The sequence below is a fragment of the Euleptes europaea genome, chromosome 11 (assembly GCF_029931775.1).
Source record: "Euleptes europaea isolate rEulEur1 chromosome 11, rEulEur1.hap1, whole genome shotgun sequence".
NCBI classification, from domain to species: domain Eukaryota; kingdom Metazoa; phylum Chordata; class Lepidosauria; order Squamata; family Sphaerodactylidae; genus Euleptes; species Euleptes europaea.
In genome coordinates, this window is record NC_079322.1 from 58,896,536 (window position 1) to 58,923,678 (window position 27,143).

The window sequence follows — 27,143 nt, forward strand, 5'->3', positions numbered from 1 at the left end:
GATGTTCAAAGGAGGCCCAGTGTTATGCAATATTGTAAAGTGAATACAATAATTTTGAATATTACCCTGGAGAACCCGGTTTGATTCCCCACTCTTCCACATGAGTGGCGGATGCTAATCTGGTGAACTGGATTTGTTTCCCCACTCCTACACATGAAGCCAGCTGGGTGACCTTGGGCTAGTCACATTCTCTCAGCCCCATCTACCTCAATGGGTATCTGTAGTGGGGAGGGTAAGGGAAGGTGATTATAAGCCGGTTTCATTCTTCCGTAAGTGGTACAGAAAGTCAGCATATAAAAACCTACTCTTCTTCTTCTTCTTCATGGACTGTTGGTATAAAGTGAAAAAGAACATGGTGCAAAACTCCCCACCACCCTGCTTACTGTTTCAAATAGTCTATTTGTAGCTAAACAACCAGACATCTTGGGGACTATTAAAAAACAAACCTGGGAATGATACTGAAAGCTATGGATTGTTTGAGCAAAATTAAAGCGCAATGAAAAACTAACATTGCAGCAGCAATTGCAGCCTGTGGAAATGATCCTCTGGAAGAGTCCTGACCTAACATGATAACAAAAATCCATCTACTCTATTAAGAAACACTGTAGAGGCAAAGGAATAAATTAATTACACTATGGAAACAATCCCATGTTGACTGTAGTTCATGCTGGATTTTATCTAGCTAAGAAAAATGTGAAAGTACAGTGTAAAAATTTCAAATCAGTTTTTTGCCTTGGCTTCCTTTAGGAAGTTATTGAGAGCAGTACGGTATGTTTGCAGCACATACTATCCTTCTTCAAATAAGTCTACCAGGTAAAGGGGGAAACTTCCTCATGCAGACGGAGGCGAAGAAAACAGGAACACTCAAATCATACAAACTTTATAACAATCACTTAAAAATGCTATAGAGTTTTATTATAAAAATGTTTCCTATCTTTGAATACAACATACTGTTCCAAGCATTCATTACAGCATTTGCATTCATAGGTTAACTGCATATATTTAATTAAAAAAAAACAACCCTAAGATCAGTAAGACAAAAATCAACATCTGAGAAAAATGAATGCCATCTCAGCAAACCTTTGTAACATGATTAGTTTTGCGTTATGGAATGTGTGTTCTCGAAGGCTTTTGATTTTTGTGTCAAATTGGTGACTTTCCTATATTGTATACAAATTCAAGGGTTCAGCTGGGAAACCAAAGCCCAGTAGCTATTGTTTTGTCCCAATTAAAACTCAGTATATTAAACACAGTTGAGTACATCCATGACACACCCGTTATCTCTTGAAAGGTCAAATCAAAAGCGCCTTGCAAAGATTCATTAAGATTCAGTATTCTATTGAAACTCCATACAGTGACAATGGTTTGTCAGAAATGCGCCAGCAATCACATTCACTGACGATCAACCAATTTTGGACCTGAAAAATTTGCATACTTCAGCTGTCCTGTAGCGCGGGATGAAATCTGAATCAAAACAAATGATCCTTCTAATTGATACATTTTCTATGCTACTCCTCACTCCCTTCCAACAGAAAATGGTAAGAGAACCATAACTACTTACATAAGAATGACAAGATGGTTTAAAACACAACCCCTAAACAGGTTTACTGAAAAGGAAATCCTGCAGAGTTCAAAGGGATTTATTTCCAAGCATTTTAAGACTGCAGTCTTAGAACAATTAACAGCATATGGAAAAATACATGCATGATAAATGAGCCTCAAGATGAGTTACTCGCAATGCTGAGTCCAAGGCATTTTTAATATCTATTGCCTGTGATTAGTTTGCAAAGAACGTTAAGTAGACAACAGAGGGCCTGCAAACCACATGCTGTCATTTCAAGCCTCAGCTAACCCACAATCCACCATAGGGAGCCACTCTGATGGGCACTTTTGGTATTGTGGCGATTTTTTGTGTGGGGGAGGACCAAACCCAAGTAATAAGGCCTGGGTCATAGACAGGCAGGGATACATCAACTACCTTATCCATGTCATGATCCTCTTGCTGAAATGAGGCCTGATAGTTTGGTACCGGAAGTTCAGGACTCTGTATCACTTTAGATAGTACCTAGTAGATGGATCCAGACTAACGCTTCCACAGGTGCAAGGATTTCCGCTCATGGAGCACAGTTTTCCTACCACCCTCCTCTCAGGTGTCCCCTCTCTCCTAAGAATAGGATTTCATGGACATTTTGTACTGTTACAGGAGAGGGAAGGCAGTAAAATCATAGTGACCAGAAATCCTTGTGCATGTGGAAATGTCTAGTCTGCATCCTACCTAATGTAGGAAATCAATATAGACTGAGTTATACAGGCCAGATAGAAGGCTTTGGTAGACCAGATAATATCTACATGTTATATACATTATCTTCACCTGCAGCATTTCATAGGCCGCCCCCCTTGAATCCCAAAGGTCTTTTACACCATACTTTTTTCTCTCCGGATGTGTTTCCTGCTTTCTGTTTTGCTATACACTTGTGAATACTGTATGGCTTCTAAGTAATCAGCAGCAGCATTTACCAGGAGTCACGCTCTCAGACTATGAAGTCCGTATCTGTTGGCACAAGCACTCATTTCAGGAGGTGTAAACAGAGGTAAAAGACAGAAAGGTGAAAAAGAAGAATCAACAAGAAGGCACAGATATGTCATTTGAAGGCGGGGGCATGTGGAACCAACCAGGGTGTACCTAGGCTGAAGAGACCCCCATGAAGCCCCTGTGAAATGACTTGTAAGTACATTTGTATTCTAGATTCTTTCACAAAGGAACTTGTTTTATGGGTTAATGGATAAAAACAAATATCTCAGCCTTACTTCTCGTTTCTTCATTCTGAACAAAACTCATTATATGAAAGATGATTACTTCTAGATGTATTGTACTGACTGAGGTATTAAGAAGACCTACGATGACCAAGTGTGAGGGGGTTGGTCATGGGAAATACCACTTTTTTAGTCCAGGATGAGTGAGATGAATGTCAGTTGAATTGTTCTTCAGGAGATCCTATCGAAATTCCAGTTCAGGCCGGCAAACTACTTCTTTAGACTCTGTACTTGGCTTTGCCGTGGTTATTGATAACACATATGTGCTGAAATAATGGAACAGTTTAATGTCAACAATTAATAAAAAGACAATTAACAGTGTTTATTACTAATCCTAATTAGTAGAATGCAGCAGTAGTAGATTTATATACTAAATATTTAGTGTCACTAGGATAATTAATCCTAATTAGTTGATGCAAAAGAAGGAAGACACAGTGTCCTGCAGAGGTCTTTATTTCCAAGCCAATTAGCTGCTATGTGGAAGTATCAACTGTATTCGCATCCAAAATTGAGTATCCATTCTGTAAACATTCAAGATGAATAGATAAAGCACATCCCCTAATATGTGTTTATTTCTTTTAATGTTGATTGCCTTGGCCTACATCCAACCATGCAGTTCTGAAGACTTAATAGCACAAGACCTCACCTAGAGTATTGTGTGCAGTTTTAGGCACCACAATTTTAGAAAAATGTAGGAAAGCTGGAATGTGTCCAGAGAAGGGCAATGAAGATGGTGAAGGGTCTGGAGACCAAGTCGTATGAGGAAAGGTTGAAGGAGCTCAGTATGTTTAGCCTGGAGAGGAGACGACTGAGAGGTGATATGAAAACCATCTTCAAGTAGTTGAAGGGCTCTCATATAGAGGATGGTGCAGAGTTTCTTGCTGTTGCCCCAGAAGGTCGGACCAGAACCAATGGGCTGAAATTAAATCAAAAGAGTTTTCGGCTAAACATTAAGAAGAACTTCCTGACAGTTAGAGCAGTTCCTCAGTAGAACAGTATTCCTTGGGAGGTGGTGGACTCTCCTTATTTGGAGATTTTTAAGCAGAATCTAGATGGCCATCTGACAGCAATGATTCTGTGAACTTAGACAGATCATGAGACGCAGGACAGGAAAGGTTGAGTCAGTGCTTGGCTCTTATGGCCCTTTCTTACCTGCCCAGGTAAATGCCAATTGTGACTTTGGGGTCAGGAAGCAATTTTCCTCCAAGCCAGATTGGCCAGGGATACTGGAAGGTGTTTTTTTTTTTTTTTTTTTTGCCATCTTCTGGCCATGGAGTAGGGGTCACTGGGTGTGTGTGTGGGGGGGTAGTTGTGAATTTCCTGCATTGTGCAGGGGGTTGGACTAGATGACCCTAGTGGTCCCTTCCAACTCCTTGTTTCTGTGATTCTGTTTTCCTAGGAGGGAGCGACAATTTCTGCTGTCAATCACTGAACCTTTGTGAAATTTTGTTCCGAGGGTGTGTGTGTCAATGAATCCTCATGAACAGCAAAGAAGATAAAGTGGGTATCCGCAGTGTGTGTGTGTATGTGTATGTGATGCTTTTAAAGAAACTTAAGTGCTCTTAAGTCTTTAGAATTGTGTGTTTGGATTCAGACCCCCTGTACTTCCACCAAACCTGGTCACAAAAACTGGTTTACAAAAATATTAAAACATGCTGAACAAATTAACAGTTACCACAAGAGAAACTAAACAACAAAACAACCCTAATAGTTGTGTGGAACCAGGAATTACTGAGGTGCAGATTTTTGCACGCATGTATGACAACAAGATCCGACAAAGCTCCCTCATCTACAGTTATGAAAGGTACAGGGCCTTGCCTTGTTTTTATTTCTAATCATCTTACTTAAGACAGGACACACTTTGTCAGCTTCCACAAACAAAGGTTTGAAATGCACCTTAAAATGACGAGATAAAATCAAAGGATAAATGAGCATTACCCTGCCGCAGAGGTATAGACAGTTTGCAGTTGCCCCTTACCACGTTGCTTTAAAAACAAAACTAAACTAAAAAGATATCTGCAAAATGGAATGGACACAGCATGCTTGTGTGGGGTTTTGTTATTTGTTACCAGTCATGCCACAGACGGTGTCCAGCAGATGCACATGACATTTGTGGAACTGAATCCTGCACTACAATCGCGATCATAGTAGCCATGCCAGCAGGATCGAAAAATCCCCATTTTGAACACATGAAGTTGCTTTATACTAACAGTATTGTTTACTCTGACTGGAACAGCTCTCCCAGTAGAGATTTTCCACATCCCCTACCAGCTGATCTTTTCTTAACTGGAGATGCCAAGGACTGAACCGGGACCTTCGCACACAAAGCAGATGCTCTACCACGGAGCCACGGCCCCTCCCCAGTTTTCCATTTGACAGAATATTGTAGTTCGAGTGCTGAGAAAACACAATGTCCTTCCACCTTCTGAAATGGCAAGAAGGGAGGACTCTCCAGATGAATGTGCTCTAACGGCTATACAAAACAGACTGAACTGGGAGGTAAAAAGGCAAAGGTACAGGTAGTCCCCTGTGCAAGCACTGGGTCATTCTTAACCCATGGGGTGACGTCACATCACAACGTTTACTAGGCAGACTGTGTTTATGGGGTGGTTTGCCGTTGCCTTTCCCAGTCATCTTCCCTTTACCCCCAGCAGGCTGGGTACTCATTTTACCGACCTCGGAAGGATGGAAGGCTGAGTCAACCTTGAGCCGGCTACCTGAAAGCGACTTCCATCAGGTTCGAACTCAGATCGTGAAAGTACTGCAGTCACTCTGCAGTACTGCAGTTTACTACTCTGTGCCACCTCAGCCTTAGATTCAGTTGGTAGTCACATCATCCCTCAACCTCAGTACTCCATTTGCAAAATGGGCACCAAAAAGCAATTCTGGCAAGGCTTTTGTGAAGGCAAGTAAGCTACGCACAGGAAAAGCGTCGTTATTGCTCCAAACTCATAGCAGCAACCCAATGTGGACTGGCCAGCTTTGTGAGTCACAACTTGGAAAAGTTTATTCAGGGCCCCAAGAATGAGAGATGCTTACATTTAGATCTCGGAAGTGCTCATTGTAGTCTAAGGCATAGCCCACCACAAATAAATCCGGAATTTCAAATCCATAATCTGTACGGGAACAACAAAGAAAGACTACATTGTTAGAAATTCAAACACGGATGCTTTCTTCTTGTGATAGCTCACTGACCCGGAAAACATATACAACAGCCAAATCTCAGCTCCACCTCGTGTCAAGCCTTCATTATGGCTGAGGCGGGGCACCTCCTCAATTAGAGCCGCCTAGAGGTACCCAATTAAGTCATACAATGACTCACAATTCTATGCAAAAAAAGCCAACCCATTTTGAGGAGAGGAAGATGCAGACTCTGCTGACTGTAACTCTTACCCAGATTGGCAATGGTTGCATTCAGATGACCCAACCTACGATGCTCATTCTTGTTACCACCAGGATGTAGTGATGGCTGCCAACTTGGAAGGCCTTAAGAGGGGAGTAGACAAGTTCATGGAGGAGAGGGCTATTCATGGCTACTAGTAAAAATGCATACTAGTCATGATGCATACCTATTCTCTCCAGGATCAGAGGAGCATGCCTATTATATTAGGTGCTGTGGAACACAGGCAGGGTAATGCTGCTGCAGTCGTCTTGTTTGTGGGCTTCCTAGAAGCACCTAGTTGGCCTCTGTGTGAACACACTGCTGGACTTGATGGGCCTTGATCTGATCTAGCATGGCTTTTCTTATGTTGTTATGTTACAAACAAACCAAAGTTGGCACAGTTTGTTCAAGACATCTGAAGGCAGCCACTGGCCAAACTTAACTCTCAAGTGCATTTTCTGACAGCTTCCAGGAACAAACTACAGTTTGTGTGGACAGAGAATATGCTTTGGAAGGCCTCAGGCTTGTGTGCTCTCACCCTCTTCTCCTCATGCATCACACCTAGATAGGGGACCTCCTGGACCAGAACTGAAATTTGGCACAGCATTCAAACTGGGCACTTGAACAAAATGGCGGTTTGTTTCTTTCCTACAAATCTGGATTCTAAAGCAGGTTTATATTGTATTGTAGAATCCTGGTTTGTAGGCAAGAAACAAACTGTTAATGCACCCAATTTCACTGTCAAGGCTAAATGCTGTAAACTAGAAAGTCTTCAGTCTTGACATGGTGTGCAAGAAGAAGATGGAAGGTAGCTAATTTGTCAACCACAGTCTGTACTCATGGTTTGTTGCTTATTTTATTTATACTGTGCTTTTCTCCCCAATGAGGCCCCAAATGGAATTCTGCTCTCCTCCATCTTATCCTAACAACAACCCGTGAGGTAGTTTAGGGTGAGAGAGTGGCAGAGTGGGGACAGAAACCCAGGTTTCCTGGTGCATTCTAACCATTATACCTCACGATGGGTAGCAGTGTTTGTCAATAGTTGTAGAAAAGAGCAAGAGTCCAGTAGCACCTTAAAGACTAACACAATTTCTGGCAGGGTATGTGCTTTCTTAAGCCACAGCCCTCTGAAGAAGTGAGCAGTGGCTCACGAAAGCTCATACCCTGCTAGAAATTTTGTTAAGTCTTTAAGATGCTACTGGACTCTTGCTGTTTTCTACATTATACCACACCAGCTCTTGCTATGGCATATGCATTCCAAACCAGTTTGTTAATAGTGTTGTTACTGGTGGCGAACTGGCCTCAGAGATGCAGTGTTCCCCCTGCAAGGCCCAGAAGCACATAAGAAGCTCTGTGTGTGTGTGTGGGGGGGCGTTATGCACACACTGGGATTTGTGATTTACATCCTTCAGATTATCAAGCATTTGTTGCACAAGCCACAATTTAAACAAGCTGCCGTTTACTGTGACATCTGAACGTGACCTGGGCTTAGCTGTGTGTGTAAAGAGCTGTCAAGTCGCAGCTGACTTGAACACATGAAGCTGCCTTATACTGATTCAGACCCTTGGTACATCGAAGTCAGTACTATCTACTTAGACTGGAGGTGGCTCTCCAGGATCTCAGGCAGAGGTCTTTCACATCACCTACTTGCCCTTTAACTGGAGACGCCAGGGATTGAACCTGGGTCCTTATGCATGCCAAGCAGATGCTCTACCACTGAGCCACAGCCCCTTCCTTATGGCGATCCATACAGTTTTCAAGGCAAACGAGAGGTGGTTTGCCATTACCTGACTCTGCGTAGCGACCCTGGACTTCCTTGGTGGTTTCCCCATCCAAGTACCAACCGGGGCCGACCCTGCTTAGCTACACACCATGAAACGGGTTACCTGTTGATTTCTGCTTATCAATAGGGAGGGAAGGAGGTCTGGCTGGAGGTTTCCTAGTCAGCTGACAACCTAAGGTAGTGGTAACCCGTTCTAAAATGACTATCTATACTGAGCCTGGTGGCACTTTCGCATTCAAACACCATTCTAAGTATCAATGCCGAAAATGTTCCAGGGGCTGGACGTGTAGCTTCTCGCCTGTCCAATGAAAGGAGGAGAAAGGACTATTTTAGCTACAGCTGGGAAGGGAAGAAAATCCACTTACAATCAGGTCTGTACCCATCAGGCTGAGATGTTCTTTTCAGCAACAAACTGTCATGGAATAAAGAACAAAATGTTTTTCTGATTAAAGAAAAACTGGATTTGTTCAGATAACTTCTCATTTGTGCATTCTTCTTTGCCTTTTCTTCCATTGCCTCAGGGCTCATACAGCTTGTGACACACCAAGCTGGACACAACCCATCATCCTTACGTGGCCAGCGAAAACAAGCCTATTTTTGTAGTCCTAGTTGGGCCACCATAAATACTTTGGTTCAGGCGGGGTAAGTCACAGGGGTGTCGATGCCTGCCCTACCTTATTATGAACTTTCCTTTACCCTTTCAGTAGCCTTAGTTTGAGCGATGTAGATAAAATAGGTTTGTTGTCCCCTCATCTGCTATCAATAACATCTGAGATGTTTGAATGGTTACCAGGGGAAACTCCATAAGGATTTCCTCTGCCCCGTTTCATCCCTATTCTTAGCATCTGAGTCAGTTGTCTCTTTCTGTAATCTACCCATACAGAAAGCAGATGGTATTAAAGTTCTGAACAGTGGTTTCTACAGGAAACCTATCCCCTGTCCTGCTCCAATCCTGCTTATCCTTCTATTTTCTCTCCATTAAAAGGTAAAGGTCCCCTGTGCAAGCACCGGGTCATTCCTGACCCATGGGGTCATGTCACACCCCAACGTTTACTAGGCAGACTATGTTTACGGGGTGGTTTGCCTTCCCCAGTCATCTACGCTTTACCCCCAGCAAGCTGGGTACTCATTTTACCGACCTCGGAAGGATGGAAGGCTGAGTCAACCTTGAGCCGGATACCTGAAACCGACTTCTGTCAGGATTAAACTCAGGTTGTGAGCAGAGCTTTTGACTGCAGTACTGCAGCTTAACATTCTGCGCCACGGGGCTCATATAATAATAACACATTTATTTTTGACATTATGAACTTGCTATCTGCTGAGACCATCTGGCGCAGGGCAAGGGTCTTGAAGGAGGGTGTTTCCCAGCCCTCCCAGAGGTGACGAATGCCTGGGAATTTTGAAGTATAGGTAAATACCTACTTTTTTGATCAAACATAAAATTCGTCCCTTGTAACCTTATAAATTATTTAAAAGTATAAATGCCTTAGTCTGATACAAGCAAAACTGCAGTCAGTGCTAAAGAGAGTTACAAAAATACATCCCTCCGAGAGACAGGAAAACATAAAAATTGAAAACAGAAAACACAAATTTTGTAGTAAACTGAAGGAAGTATATTATTTGGAAAGAAATGCTCTCACTCATAATAGCGCTGATCGTATATCTGGGTAACAACCTGAACTTTATGACACAACACACTGAACTTGTCAGTAATGCATTATCATCACACACATTATAGTAAATAATTTGTGGGCAAAATTAGTCACTGCTTAAAAATACACATCCTTGAAACTATGGTGTACCTGTGCACAGTATACACAGAAATCATCATTGTCTAATGCTGTAGGTTGTTTTACATAAAAACCTCCAAAACTACAAAGTATAGTGTCCAGATCACGCAAAGTGATGGTATCGCTTTACTCTGCTCTGGTTAGACCTCAACTAGAGTACTGTGTTCAGTTTTGGGCACCACAATTTAAGAAAGATGTAGACAAGCTGGAACGTGTCCAGAGAAGGGCAACAAAGATGGTGAGGGGTCTGGAGACCAAGTCCTATGAGGAAAGGTTGAAGGAGCTGGGTATGTTTAGCCTGAAGAGGAGAAGACTGAGAGGGGATATGATAGCCATGTTCAAGTACTTGAAGGGCTGTCATATAGAGGAGGGTGCCAAATTGTTTTCTGTTGCTCAAGAAGGTCGGACCAGAACCAACAGGTTGAAATTAAATCAAAAGAGTTTCTGTCTAGATCAGTGGTCGGCAAAACGCGGCTCACGAGCCGCATGCGGCTCTTTGGCTGGTTGAGTGCGGCTCTCGAGGAGGAGGCGGCGGCCTCGCAGGTGGAGGCGGCGAGCGGGCGGGCGGCTGTCGTCTCACCTCTGCTCCCCCCTGGCTCGCGGCCCTCTGCCAGGGGGCGGAGGTGCGGGGTCGTGGCCCAGGCAGGCTTGCCAGAGGAAGGGCTGGGGAAGCACACCCCCTGGAGTCGGAGGGCGAGGAGCCGCAGGGAGACAGCTGTGGCCGAGGTAGGGGCAGGGCAGGGACGTGGGGAAGAGCGGGCTGGAGGCGCTGCCTTCTGCCCCGCCCTCCGCTTCGGAGTCTCCCTCGCCGTGGTCGGGCTGGCACTTAACACACATACACACACACACAGATGCACACTTTCCCCCAACCAAATTCTCAAAACTCTAAAGGGGGGCTTAATTTTGAGTTTGGAGGACATGCATGGGGGAATATGTGCATATACGGAGCGGCAAAGCCAAGGCAAAACCTCCCGTGCACTCGGTGAATAATTTTGGGGCTGAAACTTGTCAAAGTGTTGCGGGGTTTGGCAACGGAAATGATCCGTGAACACATAAAGGTGCCTTCTACTGAATCGGAAGTCAGTATTGTCTACTCAGACTGGCAGGATCTCAGGCTGAGGTCTTTCGCATCACCTACTTGCCTAATCCCTTTAACTGGGGTGCCGGGGATTGAACCTGGGACCTTCTGCATGCCAAGCAGATGCTCTACTGCTGAGCCACGGCCCCACCCCTAAAAGGTCAGTGTTCTATGTTGAACATATAAACAGTGTACCTACCTATATAGTTTAAGTTTAAGAAATTTGGCTCTCAAAAGAAATCTCAATCATTGTACTGTTGATATTTGGCTCTGTTGACTAATGAGTTTGCCGACCACTGGTCTAGACATTAGGAAGAATTTTCTAACAGTTAGAGCAGTTCCTCAGTGGAACAGGCTTCCTCGGGAGGTGGTAAGCTCTCCTTCCCTGGAGGTTTTTAAGAAGAGGTTAGATGGCCATCTGTCAGCAATGCTGATTCTGTGACCTTAGGCAGATGATGAGAGGGAGGGCATCTTGGCCATCTTCTAGTCACTAGGGGTGTGGAGGGGGGAGGTAGTTGTGAATTTCCTACATTGTGCAGGGGGTTGGCCTTGATGGCCCTGGTGGTCCCTTCCAACTCTATGATTCTATGATTCTACACAATCTGAGTAAAATCTTGTCTTAAAAAGCATTTCACTCAACCCAAAAGGTAAAATATTTCCCTGGAGGTTTTTCTCCCAAATTTCCCATTTTTTCACCCTGGACCTGCCACCTCATTTGGTTAGTGATGTTGGGGATTAAAGGTACCACCGTCTGCATGCAGGGCATGTGTGCTGAGGTATCTCCTCCCCCCACCCACCCACATACACACTCCAAAATGTCACTTACCTTGCTACCTTAATCATTTTGGGCTTGTATTTTTCAATGTTGTTGAGGAGAGCTCTCATTGTCCTTCCAGTTCCAACAATATCCTTTGGAAAGCAAGAAAGGTATTTTTTAAAGGTGAGCTGAAAGCTCTACCACATTGGCCTAATTCTGACTGCCTGGGAAACTGGCTTGTTCTGATCCTTCTGCACTGTTGTTAAAAAAAAAGAGCTATAACTATCAAAGGCTTGAGTGAAGGTTATGTTCACTAAAGACTACACTTGGAATTAACTCAAATTAATTACCCCACCCCCTCCAAAAAAAAACCTCTGTATACTCAGAGAGCCCGTGTGGTGTAGTGGTTAAGAGCGGTGGACTCTGATCTGGAGAACCGGGTTTGATTGCCCACTCCTCCACATGAAGCCTGCTGGGAGATCTTGGGCTAGTCACAGTTCTTTCAGAACTCTCTCAGTCCCACCTACCTCATAAGGAGTCTGTTGTGGGGAGGGGAAGGGAAGGCGATTGTAAGCCGCTTTGAGACTCCTTAAAGGTAGAGAAAGTTGGCATATAAAAACCAACCCTTCTTCTAAAGTTGAAGGGCTTTTTAAAACTAACTCAGTGAAGCTTATGTGGCCTTTATAAGATTCTGTTTGCATATCTGGGTCTAGGAAAGAATGCAGTGCAGTACGAACTCTAACCTTTTCATATATACAAACATAGTGGACTTACCTCCACAATTAATACATTCTGGGGGAGGAAACCAAAGAGAGAAACACAGTTAAACACAGAATGAAGTGGAAGCAAAATCGACCATTTGCAGTAAACAAAGAACATAGTCGGAACCCCGGGCCCTCTGCTTTGCTAGCTCTTCCAGTGGATTACAGAACAGGGATGTGGATTCTAATTCTGGAGAGCGCCATGCCTTCCCAAGATGCGCTGGGACCAAGGGCCAAAGTGCATAGTATGTCAGATTTATTCCTGGTCTCCTGACATTTTATTAAGTGTAGTCATGAGGAGCTCTGCTCCTTTGAGGAAGCCGGATGGGGGTGTGGGGAGTTAATTTTATTTATTTCAAAACATTTCTATCAGTGCATTCCTAAGGAGATAATTCACAGTGGGTAGCCGTGTTAGTCTGTCTGCAGTAGTAGAAAAGAGCAAGAGTCCAGAAGCACCTTAAAGACTAACAAATATATTTTCTGGCAGGGTATGAGCTGTGGCTCACGAAAGCTCATACCCTGCCAGAAAATATTTTTGTTAGTCTTTAAGGTGCTACTGGACTCTTGCTCTTTCCTAAGGAGAGTTACTCCAGTCTAAGCCCATTCATTTCAATGGGCTTAGACTGGAGTAACTCTCCTTAGGAATGCACTGTATGCCTCTTTCCACCAAAACAGCATCCCCCATGGCAGTGAAAGAGGCGAGTTCCATTCTGTTCAACACACTAGTCACTGTATATCACACCTGATCCTATCATGCCTGCTAATGCCATTTACCTGGTATTGACATTTACATGCTACTGAATTCACTCTTCTCTACTTAATGATCAATCAACTCATCTTCTAGCTGTATCTGAAAAAGTGAGCTGTGACTCATGAAAGCTCATGCCCTGCCAGAAATTTTGTTAGTCTTTAAGGTGCTACTGAACTCTTGCTCTTTTCTACTAGTCATTGTGTGTGTGAATGTCTGGCCTAGGTGGGGGAGACACATATGTCTTATTTTTTCCTTTCCATTGAGAAAACAGCTACTGACACATATATGTGTGTTATGATTTATGGTGCAGTCCAAAGCAGAGTTGACTTTAGTGGACTTGGAACTCTGCTTAGGATTGCACTGCTAGATGGGGACATTGGTTCAAGGGAAAGGTTAGATACTTGTACCTCCTATGCTGCTTCCCTTCTTAAATTAACACATGAACACACATCCCGTGGCTGCATTAAAAGTCAGGAAATCAGTCATAGACCTCCCAACAAAAAATGTAGTTTGGCCCTTAGTCAGCCAGCCAAGGAATGGCAGGAAGGAGAGTTGTGATAATTCTTCAGTAGAATACTATCATCCTATACTTTGTACCATATTAATTATGGAGGAAATTAGTCACATTTAAACAATATCCTTGAGAATATGTTGTTCATGCCTACAGTATTCACAGGCATTATCATTCTCTAATGCTGTAGATAGTTTTAAAAGTCTCCATACAACACATTTTGTGTTAGTAAAACCTTGTCTTAAAAAACATGTCACTCATTCCAGAGAGAGACAGAAACAGAGAGACAGAGACAGAGAGAGAGAGAGAAGTTTTTTCCCCTAGTGCTCTCCAAAATTTCTAGGTTTTCCCATTGGGAAAAAGTAAGACTTCTGGGAAAAATATGGAAAAATGTTTCTGTTTTCTTTCCTGGGTCTTCATATCTTTAGAATACCCCCTGCGAAATCAGCACACAAGGTTACAGACAATGGAATTTTAAGACGATTGACTTCAGTAAAAGCAACTCTGTTTAGGATTGCACTGTCAAGCACCGTTCAGTATAAACTGCAAGGGAGTTTGTGTCTGGGATGGCAAAGACAGGCTTCCTGTTAGCAGAGATGAAGTAACAGAGAGAGAACAAACCCAAGCAAGCCTGTTCAGAAGTCAGCCCCATTTCATTCAGTGGAGCTTGCTCCCAAGAAAGGGTTCTTAGCCATAAAACTCACAAACAACTAATTAAACCGTATTGCAGTAAAAATTACGCAGGCTCTTTTATTGGCTTTGTCCTGCCTCTCAAAACCTGTTTACAAATGACATGTTGGCCAATCAAATGCCAGACTGGTTTGATGCCACCCCACGCTAGTCTATGGCACAGGGACTCTTTCCCCAAGGAGAGGCCACAAAGAGCAAAATCCCGGACCCCTTTGAACACCTCTGTGCTAATGCCAGGCTGCGGGGAAATATGTTGCCTTCCAAACCTGTATGTATGCTTGTGAAGTAACCTGCGACGTTAAAACTGACTTGTAATTTAGCCAAGAATACTGAAGTAATGAGTCAACACACCTACACTGTTTACCTCCACATGGGTGGTTAGCAAATGGTCCAGAGTTGGCTAATAAAACGTTTTAACAGAGGCACAGCATGCTTTGTAAGTAGCACCAGCAAATGCTACAGAAATGACTGCCCATCTTTTAGGAGGCTAATAATATTTTCCTGTTTCTCTCCAGTCTTTTTTTTTTTTGGCACCGGTAAGCAACTATGCACTAGTGCCAGACATGTGGGGGCCACGATGGAGCAACGATTCTTTCTCCTGCTGTGATCCGAAAGTGAAGCTCTACTGCCGGGAACGGTCTTGTTAATACTAAAATAAAAAGAACGTACATAGCAGGTTCCCACTGTAAAGTTATGCAATCGTTACATAAAGAGGCTCGATTCGCCCATCTCGACAGGTTTTACAACAGATTACTTTTGCTGACTTGGGTGAAAGGATTGCGTCCAGGTCCTCTCAACCCCACCCCTAGAGTCCTGGGAGGTATCAAAAGCTGGGACTAAATTCCCACAAGCTCCCAGAAGTCCTTGAGGCTGTTCTTGGTCAGTTTTGTCAATGGTTTATTGGTGGCGCACCAGGAAGAATTCCTTCTACCGCTGTCACTCTGTCATCTTCCTCTCCTGTTCTTGGCAGTTAGTTTAAGTGGTTGGATGTTGGCAACAAAGGAGGTTGGGAGAGAATCAGAAGTGAGGGTTTTCCCCTAAAGGAAAGCGATTGTTTAATTCCTACTTAACATAATTAAATCTGTTGTTAAATTCTAATTCTGAAAATTATTCATTAAGCAAGAGAAATGGGAACACCCACTAAAATGCATTCTGCCATGGAGTTATGATCCCGTTTAATTAATAAATATTACATGTTTAATTTTCTTTTTACATTTGATGTCTTGAACATCATATCCCAAGAACCTGCCACGAACCTATGTTGTGCTGCTAATGGGTGGGGGGTGGGTGGCAAAAATGTACTTTGGGGTCAAAAAATACCTTGAATTGTCTTTAATGTAACTGCTGCAGTTTCAAAGATGAACAGCACAAAGACATTAGAAATTTCTTACCTTTCACAAAACTGATCTGGAGCTACTCATATGATGGTTTTCCCCACAACTACCTATAGACATTTTGTTTGGAAAGAGATGATAGGCTTTTCCATAAGCTCAATTTTCTTGGGAGTCGATTCACAAGCATTAGAAATGTTTTGGGCATGGTTGTTCCAAATGTCTCTCCTCCCTCTGGATTTTCATAGTTGTGGAGTCAGTTTATATTCTTCCAACAGACCTTAAATAATCAGGATTTTCAAGAGGGTGCTGTTGTTATCAGTGGTATCATTGGTGGCAACCTGGCACACCCTCTTTTTAAAAAAACACTAAAATATCGATAGATCACTGGAGTGTTCTTAACAATAAACTTAGGAGGTTCTCTGAATCGTCAGCTTTAATTTTTTTAAAATTGTAAGTCTCCAGCTCTTTCCCTCGGGAGATGTCTTTTTCTTTATATCTAGGGTTGCCAACCTCCAGGTACTAGCTGGAGATCCCCTGATATTACAACTGATCTCCAGCCAATAGAGATCAGTTCACCTGGAGAAAATGGCCACTTTGGCAATTGGACTCTATGGCATTGAAGTCCCTCCCCTCCCCAAACCCCGCCCTCCTCAGGCTCCACCCCAAAAACCTCCCGCCGGTGGTGAAGAGGGATCTGGCAACCCTATTTATATATCTGAGAGAAAGGGCTAGAGACTTTTTAAAAATGAAAAATGGGAATCCAGAGAACCTACAAAGCTTACAGTTACAACACTCCAGCAAAATAAGAATATTTTAGTGCCATTAAAAAAAGAAATCACTTGTCTTCACAGCTGGGGGGTGGTTTGACCATGACTGACCAATCATCGAACAGTGGCCTGGAGGTGGTGGGAGCGGGCGGGACAATCAACATCAACAGAAATATTACTCACAAGGAAAAAGCCGACTCAAAATCGTCTTCCAGAAAAACATCAGGGTAAAAGTCATTTCAAAAGAACAGGAAAAAAAACCAGGGGGGGAAACAACAACAACAAAACCCTAAGTGAAAACTAAAGGCACAAAACTATGTGCAGAAATCAGGGGATAAACCAAAGCAGTATGGGGTCAGAAACAACAAAAACTCCATGTGGAAAAGACCTCTCTCTGTTGGCCATACCATTTTTTTCTGAATTGTATTACTAAGACGGCAGGTGTGAGTCGTTCCCATCTTCTCCTTCACAAGCTCATCATAGTGCCAAGAAACTCAAATGAGTCAGCGGATGAATAAAAAGTGTGGGCTGATACAGCCAAACACCAAACTATGCTGGATGTGACGGGTTATGTAAGCCGGAAGATTACACTAGATCTCATCCCGATAACAATGTTGTTTCTGAAAAAGTTTAAATTTGGCTTGAATTCTAGGAAGAAAACCTTTGATAGTTGCAGTCATTCAGCGCTGGAACGAAGAAGGGTGCGTTTGCACCTACGATGTCAAGGGGAGGCGGTTTACTTCCACAGTAGCCTCAGTAGTAAAACGTTTCACTTCTGTACCACCCACGCTGCCATGGCAGGGCAGAGTAACCTGAGTTAGCAGCACAGAGCAGAAGTGAATGACTTTACAGCTAAACTTACTGCAGGGCTGAACTCCTGTGGGCTGAGAGAGTGGTAAGGATGCCCCTTTGCCTTAGAGGAGTTGTAGAATCCCATTTTTTAGAGGTCTTGGGTTATATCCTGTGGTATAGTGGTTAAGAGTGGTGGTTTGGAGCAGTGGACTCTAATCTGGAGAACCGGGTTTGATTCCCTGCTCCTCCACATGAGCAGCGGAGGCTAATCTGGCGAACTGGATTTGTTTCCCCGCCCCTACACACGAAGCCAGCTGGGTGACCTTGGGCAAGTTACCACTCTGCTAGAGCTCTCTCAGCCCCACATACCTCACAGGGTGTCTGTTGTGGGGAGGGGAAGGGAAGGTGATTGTAAGATGGTTTGAGTCTCCCTTAAATGGTAGAGAAAGTTGGCATATAAAAACCAACTCTTCATCTTCTTCTAATGGAAGGGAGGCAATTTTACCAATTCTCCCCTTCTGTTGCAGACCTCAGACTCCTTCTATCATACTGTGTCAGCTGCCCAGGGGTGATTTGGGGCTGCAGTGGAAGGGGGGTGGCTAGCAGGTAGCAGTCTACTGAAGGAGATCCCTTCCATCAACACAGATTTATCACAGCAGAAGGGTAGAGCCGGATAACTCCTGTGGTGGGGTAAATGGTGAAACTCGTGCCCCCACTTGCACACGCAGGTCTTTTTGATGGGACATGTCAAGGAAAGTAGGGTACAAAAGTTAAAACAACAACAGATAAGTAAATGATGGACCTCCAAAGCAACAAAAACGTTTCTACCCTTCTACCCTTCTGTAGGAAAAAGCCAAGGGAACTGTCTATGGGTGGATATTCCAAGGCTCCAAGGTAGCCACTGAGAAGACCCTGTCTCTTACCGAGGCCAGTCTTGCCTCTAAGTCGCTGGTCTTCAATGCATAGGTTCACATGAAGACATGCAGCTGCCTTATACTGAATCAGACCCTTGGTGCATCAAAATCAGTATTGTCTACTCGGACTGGCAGCGGCTTTCCAGGGTCTCAGGCAGAGGTCTTTCACATCACCTACTTGCCTAATCCCTTTTACTGGAGATGCCGGGGATTGAACCTGGGACCTTCTGCATGCCATGCAGATGCTCTACCACCAAGCCCTGGACCCTCCACTGGCCTTCCAGAATAAGCAGTCCACCAAGAACCTTCCTCGTAAGTGAAATGGCCAGTCTACCCCTGCCCGCAATACGAAGTCATAAATGCTTACACGTAGGGAAGATGTTCTCTGACTGGGCTGTGATCGAAAACTAACAGAGGAGCAAAAGATGCAGGTAAATGATAACTGGTTATACATCAAGCTTTCGGGAGTGTCTTGATAAGCAACCACAGGAATGGCTGTTGGGTCTGGGAATAGCTCAGTTCCCTCGTAATTGCTCCGGAAGAGGAAATAGTAAGTATCTGAACGATGTCTACAAACATCCTGTGGCAGATGCTGAAAAATCTCAGGTTAAGGAACACAGTCAAAGGGCCAAAAGAAATGTCATAATAGGAGCTCTGTGACCAGAGTGCCCAAAGTGTTGTTGTTATGTTTTTAAAATAGAAGGCACCTGCTCCCATCACCAGAAGAAGAGTTGGTTTTTATACCCCTCTTTTCTCTACCTTTAAGGAGTCTCAAAGTGGCTTACAATTACCTTCCCTTCCCCACAACAGACACCTTGTGAGGTAGGTGGGGCTGAGAGAGTCCTGAGAGAACTGTGACTAGCTTAAGATCACACAGCAGGTAGGAGACCTTGTGTCTTTTATGTGGAGGAATAGGGAATCAAACCTGGTTCTCCAGATTAGAGTCTGCTGCGCTTAACCACTACACCATGCCGATTCAGACTGGGTGGTGGTTAACCATTCCCTCTCTGCAATTTTTCCATCCTGAAACAGCCCTGCAGGCAAACAGCAGCTCTGTAGGTCTGCTTCAGGTCTGGGAAATGGTGCAGGAAGTAAAGGGTTACCCTTCCCCCCCGCCCGAATCTGATTCTGGCCTTTGCTTACCTGCGATTTACCAAGAAAACTGCTTGGGAGGTCTGATCTTGGAACTCCTAGCACCGAGTATGTTTTGGCCCTGAAAGACACAAGGTCTCCTACCGCAGACCTTGTGTCTTTTAGGGCCAAGACAGTGTCTACATCTGGGAAGATAATGAATCTCTGATGTGATTTCCTGAATCAGGGGAATTTTCCCACTGGGAAGGGATTTGAGGGCATAACAATATTGTTCCCCATAAATGTCAGGGGTCCAGTACAGGAAAACCCCTCCCTTGCCTGCATTTTGCAGAATGTATAAGATGGTCCTATTTCAAGGGGCATTTGATAGGTTTTCCTCCTCAATGCGGTGTTGAGTCAGGCTTCTGAGTTCTGCAATGAGAATTTATTACTGTGCCATTTTAGGATTTTTTACTGGCTATTGTTCTGTAAGCCACCTTGAGGTTTTGGAGGTAGGGTGGGATAAAGACACAGACAGACAGACAGACAGACAGACAGACAGACAGGTAACTTTTAAACTGACCCCATATGTAAGCTGTCTTTTTAATAGAAATCTGTTCCCAAGCTATTGGCTGGAAACAAAAGCCCTGTACACACAACAGATCTGTAAACAGGGTCAAGACACATTCAGAGGAGCAAAAGAATGAGTGTGCCACCCCTGCCTCTTTCTAGGTGCACTTGCCTGAACAGGGACATGGCATTCCCAAACACAGATTGATCCAATGCATGCGTAGACAATGCATCTACATTTGGGCGACCTTGAGTAGGAGGGAATAGGGGCAGCATGCTCACTCCTGCACTCTCACAATATGTTCTGCACACAGATTAGACATGTGTAAAGGTTCCTGTTCAGTTGCATACCGCCAATAGCATCATCTGCTGACTTCTTCATATCAAAGTCTGTTTAAAGGGACAGAATTAGGACAGGACTTTGTTTTGTTTTTCCTGGTTAATCGGGAACCCTTGCTTCCATCACATTTCCATTATGCCTCTATCTTACATTCAGTATCATCCAATTTACATGTAATAAACACTAGCTTTATCCTGTAATTCAAGAGCATATGTCCATAACCATATGGCCGTGCAGCCTGGCTCCGGAAGGAGAATATTTTATTTGAACCAACCGTCAGGGATCAGAGTAACCAGGCACTGTGACAACGCCAATAAGATCAGTAACCTTCATGCTGCTAATGAGGAATGGAAAGCTAATGTTCACAACAGAGGATGAGACCACAGTGCTGGCTGCGTGTCCAACTGATCTTTCCTTCCCTAACCTCCTGCCTTTGCTTTTGCTTCAGCACATGTTGAACCATCTTCTCTCTGGCTGCAGAAAATGTCACAATGCTGATTATTTCTGCGAAAGGCAGACAGAAGGCTATCAGCTGTGTTCAGATGACACAATAAACCCATGCCATCTTGCGATTTGGATGTCATGTCCCTGCTGATACACCCCAAGACCGCATTAGCCTTTTTTGCCACTGCAGCACACTGACTGCTCATATTTGTCTTACAGTCCACCTGTACCCCTAGATCTTGTTCATACCGGTGTTCCCTAGAAGTGTACCCCCCATCCAAGTATGCATGCTTCTCATTTTTGTTACCCAGATGTAGAACTCTGCACTTGTCCTTGTTGAATTGCATCTTGTTCGATGGTTCATAAACCCATATGTCATAACAAAACATGATTAGTACAAACTGTGGTTAACAAACCAGTCTCAGTTGGGTGCCAAAAATAAGCTGCATTTGGTTGGACCATCTGCATTCAGATATTGCAATTGACTGGGGTGTGACAAACCCATGGTTTATAAATGGTGGTCTATTGTGATATTTCCATGACGGGAGCAACTGGAACTCCTAAATTCTTCCTTTTATGGGCCTGTTAAGAAGCACAGATGTTTTGGCCCCAGTCTTGAGACAGACAGGCCTACTGGCAGCAAACCACTGTAGTTTAGTGTCAGCTGCATGTGCCCATGATCCTCTTCCCTACACTTTAGAGATATTGTTGAAGAATTCTTAACATATGAACTATACGATTCTTTACTAACTGTCAATAACAGTTAGAGGCTGACATCTATTTTCATCAAATACCAGGAGAGAGTTTTGCATCAGTTAAATCTCCAAAATTAGCCTTTCAAGCATAAAAGGGCGTTGTGGCCTATGAATACTGGGTTTTACACAGCTTTCAATACTTATATAGAGCTCTAAAAGTTGTTAAGCCTATTCTGGAAAAAAAACAAAACAGTTTTTTTTTTTAATTATCAAGCTTTATCTAATCCTGTCAACTGGTATTATTCAAGTCTTCAGTAAGCATGATACTATTTATGAATGATGTTCTGTTTGTGATAAAAAGGCTTCTCTATACTTAATATTTAAAATATACATGTAGCATGTATTGGTACATGTAACACAACCTTTGGCAGGATACAAAAATGTCACTAGTTAGAAAAAAAGGGTCTATGGCATCGGGTTTGGGCTAGAAACTGCTAATTTATCCTTTCAAATAAATTGGGGATGCTTTCCTATCCCATTCCATTTGCCTACACTTGAGTCTCAGTGAGAAAGGTAAGCCGGCTACGTGAAACTGATTTTCGTCGGGATCAAACTCAAGTCGTGAGCACAGCTTTTGACTGCAGTACTGCAGCTTACCGCTCTGCACCACGGGGCTCCTACACAGTAACAACCTGGTAAATGAGGTAGAAGCCAGTGATAGAGAGAAGGATTAGTGTCTGCGTTCCGTAAGCGCTGACGGGAATCACGTTCTTTTACTGTGCTCTATCTCCATTGTCTCTGTTTTGTAATTGCAAACTAACTGGCTTTTTTGTGGTTGGGCTCTGGAGGCATGCCCTTAATAAGCTAGTTTATCTTCCCAGATGGGGACAGCAAGGACCTAATTGAGATGTCCACTCTGGACTACTGGGATTTGGGGCCCTGCTTCCTTAAGGACATTTACTAGGCAGACTTTGTTTACTGGGTGGTTTGCCAGTGCCTTCCCCAGTCATCTTCCCTTTACCCCCAGCAAGCTGGGTACTCATTTTACCAACCTCAGAAGGATGGAAGGCTGAGTCGACCTTGAGCCGGCTACCTGAAACCAACTTCCGTCAGGATCGAACTCAGGTCGTGAGCAGAGTTTGGACTGCAGTACTGCAGCTTACCACTCTGAGCCACGGGGCTCCTTACACTATGTAGACAGTTGCAAACACATTTCAGACAGCACTGAAATGTCATATTCACTGAATCTGAAGAAGTGAGCTGTGGCTCACGAAAGCGCATACCCTGCCAGAAATGTTATAAGTCTTTAAGGTGCTACTGGACTCTTTTCTACTGTCATATTCACTGTTATATTTCATTTTGGCTGTCTGATAGGCATGCCTTTTTAACTGACAAGCTGCAACAGATTTGGACCCCTGATTTCCTACATACTTGACTGATTGATTGGGACTGTGGTCTATACTGCTGTGTATAGCTTATTGTAAGTAGGATCCTATTATGTAATTTCTGTACCGCTTAATGTGTCATGTTAATATTTATGCTATGCTTCAGTTCTTTCTGGTGGTTCCAGACTTCTAAAATCCTAACGCACCGGTTACTAAATGTCTCATTTTGTTGACTGTACTGACTCACTAAGTGTAATCCACCTTGAGTCCCTGTGAGAAAGGTGGACTATAAATAACATAAATAAAATATAAATAACGTAAACAATAAATTTAATTTAAAAGTTTACAAACCTTTCCTGTCAACTTTGGAAAGTCCTCTCCCCCGATTATCTGTGTATCTTGCATAGACTGGTCATTCTGGAAAATAAAAGCATATAATGCTTTACTTGCATGTCCAGTGTGGAAAAGACAAACATGGCAAACACATTTCTTGTGGCTTTCTCATTCTGGCTTGAAAACTCAACTTTTGACTACCAAAAAATGCTGCTTCTGGGGAGTGTGGGACTTGCCACATGGGATGGGGGCTGTAGTTAGGAAGTGAATGGGCCAAGTGATCTCAGTGGTTTTTATTTCTATGGGATTTACTGAACATCAGAGTGAGATTCTTTCAAAACGGTTCCCCCTCACCAGTGGATTGACTCCCATGGAAGTGCAGATAGGACTGCTAATTTCCATACATTTTGATGAGAGAATTAAGGATGGCAATTTCCTCCTACAGAAATCAATGGACTTGATGCACTTCTCAGTACAATCCTAAGCAGTTACTCCTTTCTAAGAACACTGACTTGAAGCGTTTAGGATTGCCCTGTAATTTTGGGTGGATTGTGCCTATGTTCCTACCCCACAAACCATATTGCTGTATGGCAAGTTATTTCATAGGTGGAAAAAAAGGCAAACCAGGCATGTTAATGCCATTTATACTCCCTTTAATTGGGCTAGATATTGCTTAATTATTATTTAAATAATAATGCATTATATAATTATAAGTACCATGAAGTGACAACTGACTTACGGCAACCCCTCATGCGGTTTTCAAGAAATGAACAAAGGCGATTTGATATTGCTGTTCTCTGTGTAGCAACCCTGGCCTTCCTTGGTGGTCTCCCATCCAAATACTAACCAGGGCTGATTCTACTTAGCTTTTGAGATCTGATGAGACCGGGCTAGCCTGGGCTATTCAGGCTGCTAGAAAGTCATTTAAAGCTGTACCACTGTAAAGATCCTGTAGATAGTCAAAATCTGAAGGCTCTGCAGCCCTTTCTTTGGGGAGCTAAAAATTGCAAAAAAGGAAAAAGAACAGAAAAAATAATATTGAAGAAATTACTTTAAAAAGCTTAGATATTTTCCCCTTTATGTATGTTTCCAACACATTGAGAGGCTGATGAAGCTATGCTTTGGTGAAAGCGCTACAGAACATCCGGAATAGCGTTTCCTCCTTCTTTGGATTCCTTTCGGACTTCGTGCCAACTAATTGATATTATTGACCACACTTGGATTAGAAGATTACTTGCCTTGGACTGATTATTGGACTCTGCTATTAGGCTTGTGATTATTATTGTAAATATTGTATATATTTGTACACCTTGTGGTTTTTTTCACAGTTAGCACGTTGTTTAATGAATTATTGACTATAGTGAGTTGTGCTAGTCTTTTTTCCTTAGCTTTTTGTTACTAGTAGTGTGAGTATTTCCTACAACAACCTCCTGGTATTAGCTGGAGATCTCCTACTATTACAACTGATCTCCAGCCGATAGAGATTAGTTCTCCTGGAGAAAATGGCCACTTGGGCAATTGGACTCTATGGCATGGAAGTCCCTCCCCTCCGCCAACCCAGCCCTCCCCAGGCTCTGCCCCATAAACCTCCCGCCGGTGGTGAAGAGGGACCTGGCGACCCTACGCAGACATTCTGTCTAACAAGATACCTTTTAAAAAGAAAATATTGTTTAAAAATCTTTCTTGCATACACACAGCTAAGCTTCATACAGTGAAGAACCTTGTGTTGTGGTGGAAGCTGCTGCCGAAGCAACATTTTAAAAATCTGCACAACCAATCAGATCTCCAACGGCCCATCAGATCTCCCACCTGGCCTCACCCACTTTCTAAAAACACTTGGCAGGCACCAGGTGCTCACAGGCTCCATGTTGGGGAACTCTCCTCTATCATATCATTTTTGCCTGTTGAGGGCATGTGTGTGGACATATTTATTTATTTATTTATTTATTTATTTATATAGATGATTTCTATGCCACCGCTCCATGGTAAAAACCATGGAAGTTGTAACAATTAATAAACTATTTTTTTTAAAAAACCCCAACATTAAAAACCCAAGCAAGGGCATAAAAACATACAGCACCTTAAAACAAGTCTCATAAAACACTTCTCAGGCTAGAAGCAGGCAAGTTATCATACTTTGACATTTGCTGAGTGAACTTGGACCAGTCATTTTTCTCAGCACTGTTGTAAGAATAAAATGGGGGGAGGGGAGGAAGGAAAGGATAAAAAGGAGAGAGCTAAATTGCTAGAAAATCTCCTTGGTCCCCAGAAGAAGGTATATGTGAGTTTCTACTATTTTTGTAAAGTGGGGTGGGGGGAGAATTAGATTTTTCTTTATACACTGCAAATGCACAGGCTAGTTTTCTATACAGGAGTCTTCCAATCTCTAGGGATAAACAGGAAAAAGTAATAGGGGAAATATGCAAAAGATCTTTGTTTACGGTTTTATACTAAATGGTAAAATCCCTTTCAATTACTTTGAAGTACTTTCCCTTTGCATTCTTGCCTTCTTGGCTGCAGCAACAACTCCAGTGCTGGCAAAGAATTTAAAAAGCGAATCCAAGAGTCTTTCAAAGCACAGGATTAGACAAGCCAATCAGAAAAGTGAGGCTTGTATAGTTGTGGACTGGCTGCTACTGGGGAAACTGCTATGCAATTCCCTGTCCCCATATTTGCAACTGCTGCCGAGGCAGAACATTTCCTTGCAATGTAATGGGCAGAGGCACAAATGAAAAAATAACTCCACCTCCGCAAATTGCATTAATACCCTCCATATAAGGCCACATGTTTAATAAATTCTTGCTAAAATCATCCCAACTCAGGCTTTGTTTACTTTTTAAACTCCCTTTTAGCTATCTACATCCATTTCCTTTACTCTGAACAAATTTAAGGTTCAACAAATCATGAATGGCATTGTACTCTGTCATGCCTACATGCCAAGTTAGGATACATAACTTTTCCAAATGGCGTTATCTGAAAAGTTCATTTAAACGCTTTCCCGGAGCATAAAGAGGAGGCTGAATAAGCAGATGCTCTCATTGATCTTCTCCCTCAGTTCAACTCAACATGTTGCTGTTCCTCATTGTGTGTGTGTTAAGTGCCATCAAGTCGCTTCCGACTCATGGCGACCCTATGAATGAAAGTCCTCCAAAATGTCCTATCTTTGACAGCCTGGCGCAGATCTTGCAAACTGAAGGCTGTGTCAATCCATCTCTTGTTGGGTCTTCCTCTTTTCCTGCTGCCCTCAACTTTTCCTAGCATGACTGTCTTTTCCAGTGACTCTGGTCAAAAAGAGTCACTGGAAAAGTTCCTCATTATGTGTTGTTTACTGTCTTCTGGGCACCTTTCAAGGAATTTTAATAGGACTTTGATCCAATCATCGTCATGACTTTCCATTACATATTAAAGAAACTGCAGTCAGGAATGTATCTTAAGTCCACTGCAAAGACTGCAGAAAGCAGAGTGGAAACTAATGAGGACAGAGCTACACAAACGGATCTACGAAGGGAAGAGGAACCTAGGCTCTGTGTGTATGTGTGTGAAGTGCCATCAAGTAACAGCCAACTTAGGGCAACCCCTTATGGGTTTTTCAAGGCAAGAGACTAACAGAGGTGGTTTGCCATTGTCTTCCTCTGCATGGCAACCCTGGTATTCCTTGGTGGGCTCCCAACCAAATACTAACCAGAGCTGACCCTGCTTAGCTTCCAAGATTTGACGAGGTCAGGCTATACCATACTGCCTTCCAACCTAGGCTATACTACCCAGGAAAACAGACCTGAAGAAACATTCCACACATTAACAGAGGCTTAGTATGGAATGTTTCTTCAGGTCTATTGCCAACCCTGTTCTTGGACCCTGGCTAAGGTTTATGCTCTGTCTCCTCAGCTTTCATACTGTGACACTTTTTTTTTTTTAATTGAGAGGGCTCCTGTGCTTTTAACTAGGGGAAAACCCACCAGACAGAAGCTTCCCTTTCACCAAATCTCCATACTATGTGTGTGGAATTTCTGTCACACAACAGTTAAAGCCACAGGACCATTGCTGGGGGGGGGGGGGGAAACAAAGATGGTAACTCTGACCCTTGAAGAAACTGGTGAAGGTCTGCTATGGTCTAAAGACTCCCCCCTAGCTCTGTCAGTAAGATCTAATTCCCATGGCTCAGATATTGCTCTTATAGAGTC

At 43.2% G+C, this 27,143-nt stretch overlaps 1 protein-coding gene across 2 annotated transcripts in view; it reads right to left on the bottom strand.

The window, feature by feature from the left end:
- Positions 1–2,912: 2,912 nt before the first annotated feature.
- The window catches only part of PRTFDC1 (phosphoribosyl transferase domain containing 1), a 53,901-nt gene continuing 29,670 nt past the window's right edge, over positions 2,913–27,143 (bottom strand). Inside the window, exons 4-9 of one of the 2 annotated variants that reach the window (XM_056857542.1) lie at positions 22,981–23,046; positions 12,379–12,396; positions 11,674–11,756; positions 8,345–8,391; positions 5,854–5,930; positions 2,913–3,080 (exon numbers count right to left, since the gene is read on the bottom strand). In XM_056857542.1, coding sequence (XP_056713520.1) covers positions 3,033–3,080; positions 5,854–5,930; positions 8,345–8,391; positions 11,674–11,756; positions 12,379–12,396; positions 22,981–23,046 — 339 coding nt within the window. In that variant the 3' untranslated portion in view covers positions 2,913–3,032. The remainder of the gene's footprint in view (positions 3,081–5,853; positions 5,931–8,344; positions 8,392–11,673; positions 11,757–12,378; positions 12,397–22,980; positions 23,047–27,143) is intronic. The other variant, XM_056857543.1, reaches the window with a different exon arrangement.